This window comes from Astyanax mexicanus, chromosome 11, assembly GCF_023375975.1.
Source record: "Astyanax mexicanus isolate ESR-SI-001 chromosome 11, AstMex3_surface, whole genome shotgun sequence".
NCBI classification, from domain to species: Eukaryota; Metazoa; Chordata; class Actinopteri; order Characiformes; family Acestrorhamphidae; genus Astyanax; species Astyanax mexicanus.
Window position 1 is genome coordinate 14,052,552 of NC_064418.1, and position 22,169 is coordinate 14,074,720.

The 22,169-nt window shown below is 36.7% G+C and overlaps 1 protein-coding gene across 4 annotated transcripts in view; it reads left to right on the plus strand.

Annotated features, from left to right (window-relative positions):
• The window catches only part of arhgap15 (Rho GTPase activating protein 15), an 87,858-nt gene that overhangs the window by 34,576 nt on the left and 31,113 nt on the right, over positions 1–22,169 (plus strand). For all 4 annotated transcript variants that reach the window (XM_049485050.1, XM_049485052.1, XM_049485053.1 and 1 more), the window contains exons 7-12: positions 9,212–9,310; positions 10,365–10,503; positions 12,307–12,429; positions 15,719–15,817; positions 16,017–16,094; positions 18,012–18,146. In XM_049485050.1, the coding sequence (XP_049341007.1) occupies positions 9,212–9,310; positions 10,365–10,503; positions 12,307–12,429; positions 15,719–15,817; positions 16,017–16,094; positions 18,012–18,146 (673 nt within the window). The remainder of the gene's footprint in view (positions 1–9,211; positions 9,311–10,364; positions 10,504–12,306; positions 12,430–15,718; positions 15,818–16,016; positions 16,095–18,011; positions 18,147–22,169) is intronic.

Consider the following 22,169-nt stretch of genomic DNA (forward strand, 5'->3'; position numbering starts at 1 on the left):
CCATGTGTGTAACATGCAGGGGTTTACGCATGATGAGCCTGTGTTGCCAAGATAGCAATGAACGTCTGACTGTTGACACCTGTCTAGGTCACTTTCAGTCAGAGGTGCACTTGTGTTTTCCATTGCTAAGATAGCAATACTTCAGAAATGTACCTGAACACACCTCATTTCAAGACCACCACACCTATAAGTGTAGATATATTCACAAGCACTGTTGCTATTTAAATGAGACAGACACAAGGTGTGAAAATAGACTGCTGACTGGGTGCTAGATAGCAATGAGCATTGCGACGTGCCTTGCGCAGCGGTAAGATAGAACCAATTAGGAAAGTATTTTCTTTCTTGTATAATTTTAGGAGATGTATTGTCTGTGTAGTTGCTGCATAAATAAGAGGAGTCTTATAGGGTAGTTTGTAAATTAAATTGTCAGCATTTTTGTGACTGAAACTTGCCTCAATAGTCTTAATACATCTGGGCACAAGATGTTTGTCAACAAAATGCAATTCATCAAAGTGGAGCAATCTTATGGATTATTTACAGCCATTTTAACAATCAAACCGCAGCAACTTCACAGACTTATAAAGCAGTTTACATGACATACGAGTGAATTAGCTGACCTGCAGAAAACCCCGCAGTTCCTTATTATTACTGCAGGCTGTGAAACTCTACAGAAAAGCGGATTTCTGCTTGGCAGTGTGGTCTGAAAGAGACGAGACATTTCATCTCAGCCTAATAAATCTATACAGCATGACCTGGCCTGGACTTTTCTTCTCTTAACCCTTTAACTTCTACTCAGCCTTTTATTTCAGTCTTATTAAAGAAGGTTTTGAATGTATCTTAACCAATTGTGTCATCTTTACCAATCAGCAGGCATATAATATTTGGACACATTTTTTATTCAATATTTCAATGTTTTTTTTTTTGTTTTTGTTCTAAATTGTAAATGAAAACTGAAGTCATCCAGACTATGAAGGAACACTTTAGAAATCATGTAGTAACTTAAAAGTGTTAAACCAACCAAAATACTGTGTAAGGCATTAAGGTGTTCTTATCTGGGGACTGCTGACTTATTCTGTGCAACAGAGGTAACCTTTTATCTTCCGTTCCTGGGGCGGTCCTGATTAGAGCCAGTTTCATCATAACATTTTTGATGGTCCTTGGGACCGCACTTGAGGATACTTTCAAAATTTGTTATATTTTTCAGATGAACTGACCTTCATTTTTTAATTGTATTTTTTTCTTTGCTTAGTTTTTGCCATAATATGGATTAGAACAAATAGAGTTATATACTGTATACCAACTCTACATCTTCAAAACTTTACAACTGATGCTCTCAAACACATTAAGAAGCAAGAAATTCAAGCAATTAACTCTTGACAAGTTTAACACAACTGTTAACTGAAAGCTCTACCTCATAAAAATGACTGAGAAAATCCAGCCAAGATGTGCAAAGCTGTCATCTAAGCAAGATGTACTACTTTCAAGAATCTAAAAATATAAACCATATTCTGGTTTGTTTAACACTTTTCTTGTTTACTAAATAATTCCATATGTTTTACTTCATAATTTAGATGACTTTAGTAAAAATCTACAATGCAGAAAATGAAGAACATGATGAAAAATCGTAGACTTTTATGTGTAAAACTTTCAAAAGTCAACATATATTTATTAGCACATCATAGTTTTAAGTTTTTATGTTTTTTTTTCTTAAACATTTATTTTATTTGTTTTTAATATTGATTTTCTGCTTGGTTGGTTAGGCTGCTAAAGGGCTAAGATTGAATGGCAGAGAAAAGGTATTTTTGAAGTCAGATCCTGGTGGACAAAGCTGCTTATGCGGTATTGGGTAATAATTGTAGACTTTAGAGGAAAAAGAAAATACTGTACTTTCAATGAAAATCGTGGGATGAACAGAAGGATTTAACACTCAAACAACAGATTACAATAGAGATTACAACTAGGAAACAACAGCTGTGCATCAAAAAAACACTGGACTTTGGTTTTGTTGTTGATCTGGAGAGAAATTGATGTTGATTTATGTGCTAGTCTGTGTAATATTGGCTTTTTAGTATTATTGCCATTTTAAATGCATGCATTGTCCTACAGTCAGTTTTAATCTTGTCGAAGAAATTACTAACAAATATGTGTGCTCACAAATAAAAAAAATCCTTTAATTATGAGGAAAAAACTGATCACTGATATTAAAACAATTTTTTGACTGTACCTCAAAAAGAAACCTGCCTTAATGGAAGAAGAGACTTAAAGAAACCGTTTCTCTGCATACTTTATTATCCTCTATTCACCCTTTTTTGGCCACAGAGCAGCAGCCATTATTTGGGTGGTGGGTCATTCTTCACTGGCATGACATGGTCATGATTAGTGTGTTAGTAGAATGTGTTGTGCTGGTATTAGTGATCAGATACAGACACAGCAGTGCTGCTGGAGTTTTTTTAACACTGTTTACTCTATTACATACTTTTAACTAGCTGGCCCCAGGCCACTACTGTTAACTGGATATTTATGGTCAGTGGACTATTCTCATTCCAGCAGTGACAATGAGGTGTTTAAAACTCCAGCAGCACTGCTGTGTCTGATCCACATGGATTCACCAGGACAATACACTATTAAGGGCGTTTTTAAACCTGAAAGTTCAGACCAGGGTCTGCATCAAGGTTCATGTCTTTGTTACATTGTTTGTATCTGATCTGGTTACTCTTGTAAACGTGGAAAGTACATACTTTTCACATTAAAATGTACACATCCTTAATGTACTATTTTGGAACAACTTATGGCAACTGAAGTACTACTTGGATTTCTGCAAAAATTGGTCATTAAATGTGTTCTGATCTTCATCTAAGTCACAACAATAGACAAACACACCCTGCTTAAACTAATACCACAAAAAAATTATATGTTTGCATGGTTGGAAAAAGTATGCAATTTATGCAAAAAATCCAAGTAATCCCAAAGTGTTTACATACTTTTTCTTGCAACTGTATATTAAAACTGTAATTAAGCTATATTCAAATACAGCTTAAAAGCATTAGGTTGTGCTTTTAAGTGATTTTTGTTCAACTTCCACAAAGTAAAGTAGATTTAAGTATGTGATTTTAAACATAATTTTACACTCAAAGGAAATTGTACATTTACGACTTTTAATGCACATATTGTCTGGACCTTAATGCTACAAGTAAGAAACTAGATTTTAAGTGCACTATTCACTTCCCTTTACAAACATTGGCTAATTGCTATTTTCAATTTATAGATATCAGACCTATTTATTAGACCTTGTTGTTGTTGTATGAAAAATGCTTTAGTTTGTTAGAGATATCCATTCACACAAATGCAGTATTAAATTATACTTTCACACATTTCATGCATTCATATAAGTGTACTTTACACTTTAACGTGCATTTACTTAAAACATATTTTTAAATAATACACTTTAAAATCCATATGATTAAGTATACTATTCTTAAAACAGCTTTTATTATGTTTAACAGTACATGTTCTTTTTTAAGAAAATGTACTTTTAGTATTCTTTACTTATTGTGAACATACTTACAATAGTGGTCTTAAAAATATTTCCTTTTACAAGTATTTTGTCGGACCAAACTCTGGTCTTTTGGTCTAGACCATGGTTCACAGCCCCTTTCACGCCTGCTACTTTGGTTTGGACCCAAACTGAAAAGTCCCAAATAATACCTGCTGGTCTGTGGTGTCCTGTGGGGTCCTGATCACTGAAAAACAGGGAAGAAAGCAATTAATAAACAAAGGGAATCCAATCTGCTGATATAAACTGATATAATTGACATTGAGCGTAGAGGTAAAGAGGTGGTACTAATGTTATAGCTGGAATTATAATCAGACAATGCTTACAAAGCCATCTAATAGTATACAATGTTTTTTAAGCTAAAATCACACTTACTGTTGTGTTTAATGATATTTTTTACAAGTTTCTTCATTGGTTATGTCTTTTGCACAGTATTGCCTGCACATGAACAGAAGCTTAGCTTCTTCATCTTGTTTTTGGTCCAAGAGCATTAGTATTTTTCTCCAAAACGTGAAATATCATGCAATGCACTTGCAATCTTCTTCAACAAGAGAAGAGAAAAGCAAAACAACGCTCTCTCACCACGCTATTCTCCCATTAAGCCTGTTTCTGGGTTTTTGTTTCTGTTTTGTCGGAGCAGGCGATAGCCTTCCGAGCCGGAGCCGTCCCCAGATTTGTGGAAAATTGGAGATAATTAACCCCACAATCTAAAGTGCTTCAAAGTTGAGCTGTGTCTTTATGTGGCCCTCAAATGAATGTTTAATTTAACAGAAAAACACAAATGCTAACTTACAAATGGCATTCTGCTCTTTGTGCTGCTTTGCATAATTAAACATTAATGAGCGGTCCAAATGTGAGCTGGGATATTCAAATTACTTCTCATTAAACAGTGGGATAAAGAAGCATTGCGCTTTTATGTTATACGCCTTTTCATTCCGTTGCGCACAAAAAACGTGGGACTTTGCAATAGTTACAGTTTTGCTTTGCAGCCATGTTGCTGCAGTGAATGTTTGGCAGTACTTTGTCTATTTATTTATTTATTTATTTATTTTTAAATCTATCTACATTGGGACTTCATAACAGATGCATAACCATTGAGTATCATTGTTATAAAGCAATATTTAAACATGGTAAAACATACACAGCAATTGCAAGGTGACCAATATATGTATATATTAGGAAGTAAATGATACAGTAAAGTAAATGTGTTGAAATTTTGTTTATTTAATGTTGAATGTATTTTATCATTAATAATGCTGTTATGAGGCATCATTTCCAAATATGCATTCACAGAATTTGCCTGATTTAAATCAGCAAGTTTTCAACATATAACATTATGTTTGTAATAGAGGTGTGTGCGTGTAAAGAACAACAGACAATCATTAGAAGTTTGTTAAGGGTGTACTCACACTGGGCAATCTGTGCTGTGCTTAGGCTTGGTTACCTACGGAGCCCCTAAGGTGACATCATGTGTAAAAAAAAAAAAAAATATATATATATATATATTATTAGGGCAAGGGAACAAGTTCTTAAGGTGTGGGAATGAGATCCTTAGGTGTGGGAACGAGATAATTAAGGCATAGGAACTAAATCCTAATTTGTGGGAACAAGTTAATTAAGGTGTGGGAACGAGATCATTAAGGCATAGGAACTAAATCCTAATTTGTGGGAACAAGATCATTAAGGTGTGGGAACGAGATCATTAAGGTGTGGCCACAACTTAATAATGCATGGGAATGCGTTAAACAAATCTAGCTGGAGAATAATAAAGCTTGCTTTTCTGTAAATAATGCTCATGAAAAAACTGAATATTACAACAGAGCTTAAGGCATGGCCACAACTTATTAAGGTGCGAGTTAATTATATCAGAGCCATTGAGGCGTGGCCAAAAGGTCCTTTCGTTTCACAGCTAACAAAGCAAGCAGCTCTCGGGGGTTGTGCTCAATAAGACTGCCTAAGGAAGCTAAATGGATCTGCATATTGTCTGCATCTGAGCCAATCAGCTTTTAGTATGAGAATTAAATTCGATGAAAAAAAAAAAAACACTCTCTACTTTCTTACAAAAGATTATTAATTATCTCATTCCCACGCCTTAATTATCTCATTTCTATGCCTAAGGATCTCCTTCCCATGTTTTGGAACATGGTCCCATAATTTTTTGCTTTTACATTATGTCACTTTTTTTTTTTTCTAGTGTGATTACTTTAAACCATGCCCGGGCACAGTACACTGAACCAGGTCCTGGCCTGCTTAAAGAGACGCACCAGATCACGGTTCACTTGGACTTGTGCACGGTATGCATGCAGTGTGAGCGTTATCTCTGCCAAAGCACAGAACAAGATGACTTTCCTGTAAACAAAAATGGCGGCAAAGGGCTCCTTTTTTTCTATGACACGTCCCAAAGTTTGCTTCAGCTCGATTCAAACAAACCGTGCTTAGTGTGAGTACACCCTAAATTTCTGTATTCCATGGGTCTCAAAGCATGCTGGGTGAAGCCAAGCTCTTGGTACACTAAATAATCTTATCCAACACAACAAACACTTTGACGACAGCTGAAACTTTCCTTCCCTGAGCAGAAGTTTCAACACCAATCAGTGGTTTGAATGGAACTGACTCCTTATATTACTTTCACAGCTAACATACTGTATCACATTTCTGTTTGGACAAACCTCGTCATGGGCCAAAACAGAGAAACACACTGCAAAATAAGAGAGCGAAAATCTTTGGGAATTGAGATTACTGGCAGTAGCCGAAGGATAAAACTGAATATGGCTGTGTAAATTTGTAAGAGATTAACGTCACATTAAAACCTATTTCTCTACTTTTGTGCGAAACGGCTGCAGACTTTCTCTCGTTCTCAGATAATCTGCCTAATATCAACAGACGAAAATGGCTCGCTTTGATGTTTAAAGCATTCGGCATCATGTTTCAGCTTCAGAGAGATGTTTTTTTTTTTTTTTTTTTTTTTTCTGTGGAGCCAAATGTCCGTTAAAGTTAATAAAGGGTTAGCGTTACATTTCTTAAAAAAAGAACTCAGCAAAAAGTGCTATCAGTGCATGGAAACTAATGCTTAATTGTTTAAAAGTTTTTATTTTTAGTTTTAATTGACTATGCTTAATCATTTTCTTTTGCTCTCGAAATAGCCTCGGTTCTTCAGGCCATGAATTCCACAAAAGGTTGAAAATGTTCAAGATGCATCAAGATTCTTCTCCGTGTTGGCATAATTGTGTCACAAAATTTTGGCATATTTTTTAAGGTGTACCATCATGTCGAGAATTTCTTAATCTACCACAAATCAATGGATTTCTACTGGATTCACATCCAGTGACTGAAGCAAACTACTTAAAAACATTGGATTTAATAACTGGTGTTATGTCTGGTTCATACTATTCAACTTTTTGAGCATTTAGGTCGTTGTGCTGTTCATACTACATGATTGATCAGCAGCATGGGATCACAAACTACATGATTTTTCATCTTAAGAAATCATTGATTAATATGGTTGCTCTCCAAAAACACATTTTAATACAAGAACATGTGAGAACTGGTGATGCCATGCAGATGATACATTGGTTGGAAACCAATTTTTCTGTCTGTGTGATCCCATTGACTCACAGTCATCAACTGGTCTAGGTAATAAACCTGCTAAATGTTTGCCAGGTTGCCAGATGACCCCACAGCGTTACACCACATTATGAATTTTTGCTATAATTCATAGTGGTAGGATATAGATTCTGACCCTACCAGCTCTGTACCTCTGTACCAGATATACAGATTAACCAGACCACATACACATACCTATACAATCAGAAGTATTCAGATATTCATTATGATTAATGTGCTGAACTCAAGATGTCCATTATTATGACACTGCCGATCAAAAAGTTTGAATAATAGTCAGAGAAAATCACTTCTAGTAGAATCAGATGCTCTGGATCAGTCACAAATGAGCCCAAGATCATCACATCCAATGCATTCAACCAAATGCATTTATTAGAGTAGTATAATATTTGTCATATTAAATATTGGTGGTCATTTTAGGCATGGTAAACTAATGCTGCATTACATTACATTCATTCAAAAAAGCTATTGGCAAGGTACAACATTTTGAAGGTTACACTATGGCACATATTGGCCCTCTGAGGATAGCTTCCATCTAAAATACAGTACAACTGTATGGGATTGAGTAGATATATGATGATGTTTTTCTTCAGCAAAGTTATATAGTGCAGTTATCGACATGATGAGCCTGCAGCAGCATCACTTGATGCAATACTTTCACTACTAAAGGTCAGATGGGCATCACAATGATTTTGAAGATAATGTAATGACCAAAATACTATATAATATTACTTGAAATCTTTAAATCATAGAACAATATATTGCAGAAAGAAATATCTTCTTTTTTTCTTGCAGTGAACTCTCCAAACTCTGTGTTTGAACAAGTCCACAGTTACCCAAACTATTATGCTCGTGTCCGCAGGCAGCCTCAAGGAAAGACAAAGCTTGAGAACAAACATGCTCGTTCAGATGTTCTACATCCGAGAACAGAGGGATCGCAAACCCATTCTGACAGGTTTTGTGCCTCAAACCATTCCCCGTATATCCTCGCTCCCCCCAAAGAGACTGCTGCACTCCCCCTGCCATCCCCTCTCACAGTCATGGAGCCTCGCTCGCTCGCTCTCTAACGGGCGAAAAACTTTGGACGTGTATGTAGACTGACTAGGAAAGAGAAGGACGAGAGCTTGTCCTGTGATACCATCTGGTATTTTTAGACACTAGCCACGTTCAAAAGAATCTGAACGAAAAAATGAAAGTGCCACGTTTAATACCCAACGTCAGAATTTTCCAACGGTACTTGACAACACTGACCTTAGCGGTGGTGCTCGGGAGAAGCTGCAGTTATGCCGTGTGACGGTGCCATGTACGGTTACACGTCTCTGGACAAACGAGTTCAGCGTTTAGTCAGGTATCATACTTGCTGTGATTTCCCCCCACAGAGGATATTCTCTCATTTCATCTGCTTGACTTAATCTGTTATGAGTCTCTCTTTTTCTTATTTACCATGATAGCATAGCTCCGATGTCGTGATACAAGCAAACTGCATCCAGTTTTGTACATACAAATTTACTATCAGGCTCAGCATGAATGGCTTCAGGACAGTTTACCTAACAGTTCCACCTAACTGTTTAACAAGATGCACGGGGATGCCAAGAGGTCCAGTGATTTAAAGCACTGCCACTATGATCGGAAGATTGCTGGTTTGAATCCCGGTCATGCAGCTTGCCATCAGCTGCCGGAGCTCTGAAAGAGCACAATTGGCCTTGCTCTCTCTGTGTGGGTAGATGGCACTCTTTCCCCTCATCACTCTTAGGGTGATGTGGATCAGCACAAGGCTGCGTCTGTGAGCTGATGTATCGGAACTGAGTCGCTGCGCTTTCCTCCGAGTGCACTGTGATGCTACTCGGCAAGGCTACATCAGCGGCAGTTTGACTTCACATATATCGGAGGAGGCATGCGCTAGTTTCACCCTCTTTGGGTTGTGGCATCACCATTGGGAGAAAACTGGAAAAAATAGAAATAAATTCAGGAAAATATATATATACGCTCCAGTATATATATTTACTATGCTTCTTGCTATCTTTTTCTTGTCCACAGATAACAACCAGATCTGGAGATGAGTTCCTTCTGCAATCAGACGACTACGCCACAATCAGCAAATGGCACGACGCCATCAAAAGAGCAGTGGGCAGACTGGTGAGTTGTTTTATTGAACCTGTTGGTATGTCAGTTATATTGGGATATTCTCATGGCTTCAGATGATGCGGCAGGTGGCCTAAAGACAAGACCAGACAAGACCAGGCAATGTCATTTACCATATTTGTGTTGGACACACTACAACCTTGTTATTAGTAATACAGTGCTCTAAACACTGCGCAAAGAGGAGAGGGCACAAATCACTGAAGTGATTAAGGATGGTAACAGGAAGTCACAAAACACAGCACCTACTGCTACTATATACAGTATTAGGCTATTAAGACTAGACTAGATTATCAGACTAGTATAGACTGGTCAGAGTAATTATGCTAACCCCTGTCCACTAATGATCTACAACACATGAGTATTAGAAAATGGTTTAACCATCCAAATTATTGGATTGTCTTGGTTTCAGAGACAACAAATACCTGTAGAGATACTAGATATATACAGAGTTCAGAAGTCAGAGATCATACAATCAATTAGATTTTCATCTCACATTACCTGTAATTTGCTTTCTCCCCATTCATAGAAATGGGAGCCTGGTTTTGCTAAAACTAAAATAACTGACAGGTCATGTTGCAAATGTTTCTGCTGTGTTAACAGATTATGAAACTGCTGGTCTACTGGTGTTCACTATAACCACTTTAAATCCTGATTACAAGTGGCATAAACCTATTGTTCATAGACATCTATTAAGGTTTATTTCAAGGAGCATCAATATTCAGAATTAACACCGCAGTTGTCAAAAGCCATCTTTATAGCAACAGAAATTTCTTGGAATTTCTAGGTTTATGTCATTTGTGATGAAAAGCTTATGTAGGTGTCAAGAAGCCTTATGAATGATCAAGTGTTTGAATTGAATGGGTGTTAAATTCATTGATAGTTGTGTTTTATTCTCCAGTAAAACTGTGCCCCCCACACAGACCCTAATCTCAGTGAGAAAGTGCAGCAGAAGCGTGTCTTTTAAAGTTCAGCAAATGTGTGGGTGAGGGGGTGATCCTCACTCATGAGTAATTTCAGATTTCTGATTACACTCGTTTTCTCTGAACAGTCTAGTGGAGATGCAAGACCTGGCGCAGGAAAAGCCACCCTGGTGAGGTCCAACAGTACGGAATGCCTGCCCAGACGAGGCTATGACTCAACAAAAATCAAAGCCAAAGAGCCGAAGCCGGAGCACAGACGCTCTATAAGTGAGTGATATGCATGACAGACTGAGGAAATATACAAATCAAGAGTTTGTGTGCAGTGATGTTAAACAGGCAGCAATCTACTGGCTTGGTCTGGCTTAGAGGACACTAACCACACTGGGAAAAGTGTAAAAGTAAGATCCTTGAGGAACTTTTAGGGGGTTTTCTATTTGAAACTGTGGAGGAACCCCCTAAAGACCTTAAGACCCAATCCCATTTATTTTTTGCACCCCTACCCCTTGCAGATTTACAAGGGGAAGGGGGAAATCGTCCCACTAAGAATTGGGACAACTCTTTAAGCACTTGATACAGATATAGCTATAGCAGTGAAGTGCTAAAGTTCAGCAACCTAGCTGATGGTTACCTAGATACATTTATGGCAGGATTATAAGTATTTAAAAAGAGGGCAAGTGGGGCAGCAATTCATTATTATCAACCATCCCTTAATTCTTCTATGATGAAGAGCTGAAATCAGCTGTTACTACTACTGTTTTTATGCTTGGTATAAAGACAATTGACATAAAACATTAAAACTCCATATTAAACTATGATAATATAGTGGTCATCATCATTTGTAACAAGGAAAATTCTCAAATTTGTGGGTTTCTTTGATCACTTGTGCCACCATCTTGCCAGAGATTCCCATAGCTCTCTGTTTAAAGGGTCTTGTAGCCCTAACACTTAACAACACCTAACAACCCCCTACCCCTCAAGCCTAACAAGAATTGAGACACCTAAACAGAAGGGGTAGATCTAGTGGTAGCGCCAAGGGGTGAAATGGGATTGGGCCTAAGGTTTCGTCACAGTTTCAAATTGAAGAACCCCTAAAAGATCCTCAAAGAGTTTTGAACAAGTAGACATTTCTGCTACAGTATATTCCAGTTTGAACAATGCATGTGTCAGCCAATACTTAAATTAGCGTAAAAGTATATTAAAATCCTGGATACTTACCTTGGCTTTGGAAATGTTCTTGAGTTTTCTTGAGGAGTAATGAATGGTTAGGCTATGATCACATAGCAGATAATAGTGGTCCAAATCTGATTTTCTCCCCAAGTCTGATTTATCAATTTCTATCATTATCCACGTCTGAACAGTTCTTGCTACTAAACTGAAGAGCTTCACATTAAGTTTCAGTTTCATCTTCTCCAGCATCACAGGAAACAGAGTATCTAGAAGTCCAGTAACTGAAAACTGGTCGAGAATGCATTTGAGCTTGCTGTTAAAAAGCATTATATTCATGCACACATTTTTGGTTTGCGCCTTTGTTTCTTTATACTTCATTTTGACACTGCAGACACATCCTGTGGATATGTTTGCCAAGTTTATAAAACAAGAATTGATTGAGACACAAGCTTTCTAATTTAGTTCTCCCCAAATATTTATTGGGTTTGTTACCTTGCTGCAGTAACCCACCACCGAACACCTCCCTTAGTGCTGTTGTCTGTTTTCTCTTCCCATCAGGGAATGTCTTGATGCAAAAGCATCAAGGTTTGATTTGGAATTGCTGTTTATTGAATATGTAGGATTTTAATACCATATATTGAAGTGGGCCAATCAGAATTAAAAATTGCCACATAATTAATGCATGTATATCACATATGACAAAAATGATCAGGTTTGGGCCTCTTTATTGGCTGTTTGTACATTGACTTGAATGTATAATGTAAATGTAGAACATATAAAATCTTTAATTGCACTATTTGCACATTTTCAGCAAAGTAAATTTCAACTTGACCTAAAGCTATATCAGGTTTTAAAAACGACTACTAAACAACTTGGCTAACTTTTTCCTTGTGAACTGTGCAGTGTTCAAGTTGAACTACAGTGCATCGGACAGTGCCGATAAGAACGGTGTGAAGAACAGGCTGAAGAAGTTTATCTCCAGACGGCCTTCCATGAAAACACTACAGGAGAAAGGCCTTATTAAAGGTAATGAACTGTATCCCAAGTCTTTAAGTCTGGATCTAGAATCTAGTATCCTGTCCCGGACTTTGGAATCACTGACTGACTCTTTATATAGTGAACTACACTTATAGACAGATAACACTACATTTCAGCTTTCCATATATGAATAAATACTATTATTACTATTATACTATTACTATTCTATTACAAATAGCTGTGTGAATCTTTCTGTGCATTACTTTTTAACTATGATTTAGAGGTCTGCAATGCGATTTTAAAACTATTATTGATGCATCTTGATGCATCTTTTTGATTTATTTTTCCTCATGGCATGATTAATTTTAAAGTAAAATATATAATAAATCCATATGAAGAGAGTCTGGGAGCTTTTAGCACACAATGGTTTGTCAACGATTTGGAGGAAAATGAAGCGTGGATGACAGTAGCCAATGGTTTGACTGGAAGCTTGCTGGATTAGCGTTCATGCTAACCGGCCATAAATCAGTGTCGATACACAGCAAGAGTGGCTGTGAATACACTCACAACAGAAATCATACAAAAACATACTAGTAGGTCAAAATGCATGCCTGTTCCACAAAACACGTACATGTTGGCAGGCCTGAAATTGATTTTTGACATTTGTGAATTAATTCAGAATCATCGACATCCAAATCGAGATGCATCTTAGAATCAAAACTTTTCCCCAACCCTAATTATAAATATAACTCTATAATTAAATTTATCATCCATAATTTTGTGACTTGTATGGTACACTAGTAAGGGAACTCAAGGGTTTCATTTCATTTATCTGCTCTTACCATTCTGTGGAGGGAGACATTTCTTTGGCTAAAGATGTTCTGGTGTTGGTTTCCTCTCCAAAGAATGAGCAAGTGTAGACTTGTGGACAATTGGGTGGATGTCAAAGATTAAGGTGGATACGTTACACACATACAGGATTAGCATGCTCCTGCAATTAAAAATATTGAGTAAGGGAAATAATTGTTTTTCACTTATGACATTTTTTGGTCACGAATAACGGCTATAAAGTGAACTACAAGCCTTTTTCGGGTGTATTTTTAAATGAATTATCCTTATGTGGTCTTATTTTTTACTTTTAAAGTCTTGAAGGTCTTAAACAACATTTCATGTGCTTTAATAGGTTTGAATTCGACATATTTTTTCCACTTCAATGGTTTTACTTCTATGCTAGCTTCTTGAAAACACAGTATTTCTCACAAAGAACATGTGAAAGGAGCATGACTCATATGGGATATTAGCTAATTGATTTCTTCTAGGTATTTTTTCACATAAAAACACCAATTTCACTCCTTTTTCCCAGAACAAATTGATTTCCCAATCCAACAGGCGAGCATCCACACCTCTACTTAAGCCTGTAGCTAATGCACTCAGCGCCAGGCTGCGGTGCGGTGCGGCACGGCGCGGCATTAAAGGCTTTCTGAAGCTCAGTTGAAAATTCCTAGATGAAGTGATGATATTTGTAATTTCCTCTGGTGTCTAACAGGGCCCTTTTAATGTTGTATCTATGGGGGGAAATGCGAGATCAAAGAGGACAGCGTTGACGGGATAAATAAGAGTACTCTAGGATTAAGAAATTGCGCAGGTGGCCCTCCAACCCATAGCACTGGCAGAGCTCCAAGGCAAGCTAGTTAGCGGAAGCTCCTTCTCAGTATCACTCCTCTGTTCTCTTCATATCGCGGGCGCACCATTAGAAGGTAATTTATTTTAAAAAGGTCCCTCCCTCCCTATATTTCTGCAGGAAAGAGGGGTGTGAATAGGAATTTGTATGCAAAGGTGGCTCACTCGCAGTCATTTATGCATTTAGCACAGTCCCCCTCCACCCTCCCCCACCCCTTCCCGAGCGCTCAAACGAGAGCAGGCCATCTTTGATGTTCCATAAGCCTTAGGGAGAGCGCGGCTGGCCCCATATTAGTTCAAACACCAAACGACGAGGAAGTTAATAGACTGTGAGTAACTCCATATTGAGAGTCACAGTTTGATAGAACTGTGTCACACGACACACTGCGGCGCTCAGCTCGTGACCGGCTGACGATGATTGTTTCAGGAAATCGCCCGACTGGAGGAAAAAAGTCAAAAAGTGTATTTGACCAACACAACAAGCTTTTATTTTTAAAGTGACAGAGCGTGACACTGAGCATGTGGAAGAGTACTTTTAATGTAAACAGTTTAATGTAAATAAATTGCTTTATATTATTCTGTGTTTTTGAGGGACGGTTGTAACACCTTGAATTCCTCCAATCAGAAACAAGCATGATTGTCTTCTTGCTATCAAAAAAGGGACAGTTGTAAGACATGTGAAACTCCCAGAGAAAGTATCATCTAAAGGGGTAAAAAAAATTGAACCTTTTTATCAAATATATGTTTTAAATTCTGTCCTGAGATCAAATGTCTACCAATCCAAACTAATCCAAGTATTATTAGAATCATTGTTTTATGAGCTAACACTAGCAGTCAGGCTACTTGAGGCACATGAGGAGAAATCATGTCTAGTGATACTGGGACAGTTGTGATGCCTTGTACTCAGTGACCTTCATTTAGATTTAAAAAAATCAAAGATCATCAACACCATCAATATAAATGAATTAATTTGTATGGAAATGCATTGGTTAATGGAATGCTCACTGTTTCCTTGCATTGCTTCTTCACCAGATATCACACCATAACTATAAGAGCTCATTGTTTAGCCTAGCAACTGCTAGACAATGTCTTCACATAAGACACAAGTCAGTTCTTGATGAAACTCAGGACAGTGTTAGATAATAAAATAACGTTTTATTTTATATGACATTTGATGCCATTTTTTTGAGGATGTGCGTTCTACACACTATATCAGATTATATTTTGACAGCTTCCCCTCTTTTTGCCATGTAGTGTGAAATAATGTAATCATTAGGCCTATAAAAAAGAACATCTCATTAATATATATATATATATATATATATATATATATTTTTTTTTTTTTTTTTTTTTTTGAGTATTTGACCATCTCTGGCATGTGTTATAATTGTACCTGTACACTAGGACGGTTGTAACAGTGGAGTAACTATATTTAAATCCATTTTGAAACCTGTACATATTTCATAAAACCATTTCAATACATCGTTTTGAAATGTTTTTTGATTTACTGGAAAAATCCCCAAAAAGTGTTACTGGTCTCCCCTGCCCCTACCAACTCAGCAACACTTCTGCTTTCATTTTAAAAGAACAAATCTTTTAGACTGCTGCTTTAAGGAATATGGAGTTGGACTGCACTAAAATAAAAGTCTTCCCACAGATTGCGTGTTTGGCTGTCACATGTTGACCCTGTGTCAACGTGAAGGTACCACGGTTCCCAGGTTTGTCCAGATGTGTGTGACAGAAGTGGAAAAACGAGGTATGTCACATGATCTCTCACATTCTTAGTTGAACAGGTGGCTGTTAGTAGGCCTGTCAGAATAACTGTTTTTGTTTGGAAGATGCATTGTCCCAGAAATCACTAAAATAAAGAAGGATTGTAACAGGCCTAGCTGTTCAATTTTAATCAAACCCCTAATTCTTCTGTTTTTTTTTCTCTTCTTTCCCTGATGTCTCAGGGTTGGAGGCTGATGGTATATACAGGGTGAGTGGAAACCTGTCCACCATTCAGAAACTACGCTTCCTAGTTGACCAAGGTAACCTTGAAATTGTCTTTAATACTCTACTCAGATCAAATTTAGGTGATATATCCTGCAATGCCTGTAAACGCCATTAAAAGTAAAGGTGCTACAAAGTGTTGAGGCCATTGAAGAAACATTTTTGTCTTATAAAGAACCATGATTGTACTAGAAATGTGAGCGTGGAGTAATATTACGTCCCAGGATTTGTGTCATGATGTCCCACCAAATCTAAAGAATACTGCACTGATCTGCACAAACTCCCGTAATTTATTTAACCTTGCCATGAGCACGCTAACCAGTTATCACTCACAAGATAACACCCTATAACTTATAGAGGTGTAGGTGTTTACCAAGTTATCCACTGAGGTAATACACTCCCCTGACCTTTGTGAATGTGAAGATCAAGGGCATCAGAAGCATTTTAATGTAGGTGACACTTTAAGTTAAATTAAATGCCATTTCCTGCAGGTCTCTATCAGATTTAATGGCAACGACACCCATGGTGAAGATCATTTTAAGGATGTAGTCAATATAAAGGGTACAAAAGCATTTTAGGGCCACTCTTTAAAAAAAATTAGAAACATTAGACTTTGAGAATAAAGTCATAATATTATAAGAATAAAGACATATGGAACAGCATTTCGAGAATAAACTTGTAATATAACGATAATTAAGTCATAATATTACAACAACAAAGTCGCAATATGAATGGCATTTCGAGAATAAAATCGTAATACTTTGAGAATAAAGTCACAATATTAAGAGAATGAACTTGTTATATCATTTATAAAACGATGTACAGAATCACATTGTAAGAATAATCTTGTAATATTACAAGAAGAAAGTCGCAATATTTAAATTATATAATATATAAATTATATAATAAATTATATAATATAAATATTATATTTATATTATATAATTAATATAAAAAAAACAAATATATATATTACATCAACAACATGTCGCAATAGAAAAACTCGTAATATTGTGAGAAAAAAAGATGCACAGAATGGCATTCCGAGAATAAAATCATAAAATTACAAGAATAAAGTCGCAACATTTTAAGAATAAACTCGTGATGCTATAAGGAAAAATGATGTACAGAATGGCATTTTAAGAATAAAATAATAAAATGACGAGAATAAAGTCTCAGTATTCCGAGAATAAATTTGTAATACTATGAGAAAATGATGTACAGAATGGCATTTTGAGAATAAAAACGTATAATATTATGAGAATAACTTCTCAATATTAAGAGAATAAACTTGTAATATTATGAAAATAAACTCATAATAGTACAATACTAAACTTGTTATACTACGAGAAAAAACAGACTGGCATTTCTAGAATTAATTCATAATATAACGAGAATAAAGCCGCAGTCTGCAATTAAAAAGGTCATATATAAACACTAATCTTTCTTTCATTAAAAAATTACACAAAAAGACTTTGTAGTACCTTTATTGTAGCACTACTTCACCAAACATTATTCTTCTAAAAATCTTTTCTTGATTGTTCCTTGCAGCTATCCATTTTCAACAAAAAAAAAGAAAACCTTAAATGCTCCTGAAGGAATTTTAATTTTAACAGTGTCACCAGTTGTAAAGCCTCGGCTGCTGGAGGCTTTGTTAACTTGGTTTAACAGTAAATTGCATTGTTGTGTTCTGCATATTCAGTATTGCTCAGTGACAATCAAAGATGTTTTCATTACATGAAAAAGCAGAGGGAACAATGTATTTAAATTCTCGAGGGACATATTAACATAGTTTGCTGTTGTATTGCAGGAACAAAACAAAAAAAACTCAACAAAACAACAAAAAAAGACTGACATAATGATTAGCATTCTCTAATTTCCTCATCAAAAGAGTGATGTTTTGATTCTTTCCCTCTAACCCCTCCTTCTGTTCGCCTCTTTCTTTCCTCTCCCAGAGGAGACGCTGAATTTGGGCGACAGCCAATGGGAGGACATCCATGTCATCACTGGAGCTCTAAAGATGTTTTTCCGTGAATTGCCGGAGCCTCTGTTTCCCTTTCGCTTTTTCGACCTGTTCGTGGAAGCAATAAGTAAGAAACAACAGGGTATAACCTGTCCTAACTTATTATCTAGTCTTGTATTTTGAACATCAGTTTAAGTAACCTGGTCAGTTTTGGTTTGAATATAAGAAAGCCTGGTGAGATTGTTGAAATGAAGCCACAGTTATATTCAATGTTTTTGCAAAAAACAATGTCCTCAAATGGGGTCAATAGAGGACATTAGACAGTAGTTTTTTACGATTTAAAATGATCCTTGTGTTTTGGGATCTTAAGGATCCTATTAGCCTTAATTAGCTGTCCACAGTAAGTAAATAAACTAGTTTTAAACATAAAATTGGATGAGAATTTCTTTGTGGCCCATTTTCTCTCTGGATTGGCTGTAGAAACCGTTGCCATTTTGTTGTCAATCAATTGAGTGTAATGTTGTCAAGTGAGCAGTAGAAGGTATGTGCAGCGTCTACATATGAGGCCAAAGGATCAATGTTTCAAAAAAAATAAAAAAATTGAATGGTGCAGAGAGGCAGAAATGTAATGTCCACATATGATGACGTAGGGTCTCAAAAGGCTATACAGATATTGCACACCTTTATGACAGATTCCTGGTCATTACCTTGAACCTATAAGTAAACCTATAGTTTAAACACTACCCATAATTACTGTATCACTAAAAATGGCATTTCTAAATAGACCTGATCCAGGATCAGCCTTCCTTTAAACTCCCAAACTCCCAATTTTGGCTTAACCCCTGCATACACCACCATACAATATATTTTAGACTGACCCACCTCTAATGGCCATCCTGACTCACCCGTTAGCCAAAAGGGGTCGCTCTTTAACAGGGCGGTGGTGCTCCCACAGCCAGAGCTGCTCCCCTCTTTGGGGAGTGGGGGAATTCCTCGGGCCAGAGGGCATAGCCAAGGCCTGCGGTCCAGACAGAAACTGTCACCAGATCAGCTTTAATGTCACATGGAACCCCCCACTGCCACAGCAGGCCAAACTCTGGGCCCCATATTAGCAGGCCAACTGACGCCATGCTGTTTCTCTTGGGCACTGCACCTCAAAAGATGCCATGTTCTTATTTTACTGGGCCTCACTGTTCATTTCTGACAATGGACGTTATTTCAGAGCTGTCTAACAGGCTGATGGCGCCGACGGTGCTGTAAACAGTCAATTACTATTATGCAAATGACATCATGCTAATGTATGGCCGCTAGTTGCAATCCATTGTCGGATCTGTTCTCATTCATTTAACCAGTTTAACCCTGTCTATAGACACACACTTCAATATTATTGACCCTAGAATAGACCCTTGTGGGACACCGTAATACTAATTACTAACCTAAATAATAGTTAATTGGTTCTGTTACTGTTTATTTAACTCCTTAACAGGTCAGGATTTTTGTCAATTTTCTTCCTGACATTACACCCTTAAATCTTTCTAGTCAAGCCTTACATAAAAAGGTTTTAACGTTTGATAAGGAACGTTACTGAAAATCATAATTGTAATTGTAATGGAAAGTATAAAAAATAGTCAAGTACATCTGCAACTGTCAAAATATAATGAATACAATCATAAAATTGTCTCTTTCCTGAACTTTATATTAAAATCAATATTTTCCTGAATACAAATCAAACAGTTAAAGTCCTCCAAACCTTTAGCTTCGTTATGTTTGTCTAGTTTTTAGGTCTATTTTCAAACATGCAGAATTTGGGTTGATTTCTGTTACTGATCTGAAATGATTAGGTAAAGTAGAGAGACAACAGGCAGCTTCTCCAAAGTGTCCTATAGAAGATTTCAAAACCCTCACATTTTAGAGTAAAAATAACTTTAAATAAATTTTACTTCAGAGAATAAGGGTTTTATATCACCTACAATTGTATATCACCTTGTTGGGTCAAGGTGTATTATTAGGTTAAGGTTTTAAAGACTGTTCAATACTGCCATAATTAACATTAATTTAATCCAACTTAAAAGAGAACATCCCAGCTAACAATTTTAAGTTACTAGGACATTTTCTAAATATTACAACTTTTGGTTATTAGAGCGTTCAATCTGTCAGGTATTCTTTCTGTGATTTTCTTAGAATGCATTAATGTAACATTTTTAAATGTTCTTAAAATGTTGCTGCAATGTCTTTTTATTGTTTGTTTCAGGCAAGTTACTTCTAACATTTGCATAGCTTTAATTAATGTCTAACTGGAAGCATTATGTAAGAAACATCCTAACGATGCAAACCATGATTACGTCATGCATTTTGTAGAACGTTCCTGGAAAGTTGTTTCCGTAACATTGCAGACTAACCCTTCTGGAACCTTTTAAAAACTTTGCTAAATGGACTTCACAACATCTATTAACTGAAATGTGTAATTATAGTTTCGCATTGGGCTATAAAACTTCATGAAAAACATAGACTCTACAGAACCAGTCAAAGGTTTGGACACACTTTTTCTCACTTGAGAAGATGATTTTTACAGTGTAAACTGAATGTTGAAGACAATAAAGCTATACAGGAACACATGCAGAATTATTTTGTAAACGAAACAAGTTAAACAAACCAGAATATGTTTTATACTTTAGATTATTCTAAGTATCACATTTAGCTTTGAGAACAAGAAGATATGAACACTCTTGGTATTTTAATCTCAGTGTCTTCATGAGGGAGAGTCACCTGAAATAGTTTTCTCAGCTTCTTGAAGAAAGGAGTTTCTGGAGGTGCTGAACAATAGCTGCTGCTGCAAGTTTTACTCTGTGAAGCTTCATCCCAAATCACCTCAAATCACCATCTCAGGTGATCAGGTTTAGATCAGGGGATTGTGGAGGACAAACCCTTTTTTTTACTGTTACTACTTAAATCTATATGTCACTTAATTTTTTTTGATGTCTTTAACATTAATCTACAATGTAGAAATAAAGATTACATTAAATTAGAAGGTGTGTCCAAACATTTGACTGGTACTGTATATAAATTGAAGGATTGGGGAATGGGGAATACTGGTCAGAATCTAAGAATCAGAAATGAGGAGAAAATGCCATTTCAGAATTTCTCCAAATTGAACAGAAACAGGCTGGAGGTGGTGATGTAATTCAGTAATAAATATTTACTTGCACCTGCATGTATGCCGGGATACTGCACACCGCTCACATGTCCCTAATGAGTGGAGGCGCATGATCACTTACAGATAGTGTTTAGTCAACTAATTAATACAGTACGAGGCCCTTCATAGCAGGAGGTATAATTAGCTCAACCTGCAGCACGTTGTGTGTAAATTGAGCTTTACTAATGAGAGCTTTGGGCCGGGGGGGGGGGGGGAGTGTGCAGACACACAGTCTATTAATTCAGGAGATAAGTAAAGTTAATGTGCAATTGTGTGTTTAGAAGACATAGATGGTAATGTTGAGGAATGGCAACCCTTGACCTACTGCACTTATTGATTGCTTTTTTGTCATATTGATATTTATCAAACAAACTGAGTAAATATAAAAAGCACTTTTTGAAAGCTAAAAAAAAAACTATCCAACTCTTTCACATCTCTATGGAGAAATTTTAACCCACTCTTCTTTGCAGAATTGTTTTAATTCAGCCATAATGGAGGGCTTTTGAGCATGAACAGTCTGTTTAAGATCATTTCACAGTATCTCAATCAGATTTTGACTAGGCAACTCAAAAACCTTCATTTTGTTTGTTTAAGCCATTCAGAAGTGGACTTGTTTGTGTGCTTTGGGTCATTGTCCTGCTGCAGAACCCAAGTACCCCTGAGCTTGACGTCACAAACACATGACCGGACATTCTCCTTCCGATTTTTTTGATAGACAGCAACATTCCTGGTTCCTTCAATTACAGCAAGTTGTCCAGGCCCTGAAGCAGCAAAGCAGCCCCAGGCCATCACACTACCACCACCATGTTTTACGTTCTTTATGATTTCCTTTTTCTAAAATTTTGCATTAGTTTTAGAATAGATGTAATGGGACACATACCAGAAGGTTCCGAAAAAGTTCCACTTTTGTCACATTAGTCCAAAGAATATTTACCCAAAGTCCTGGGACCATAAAGA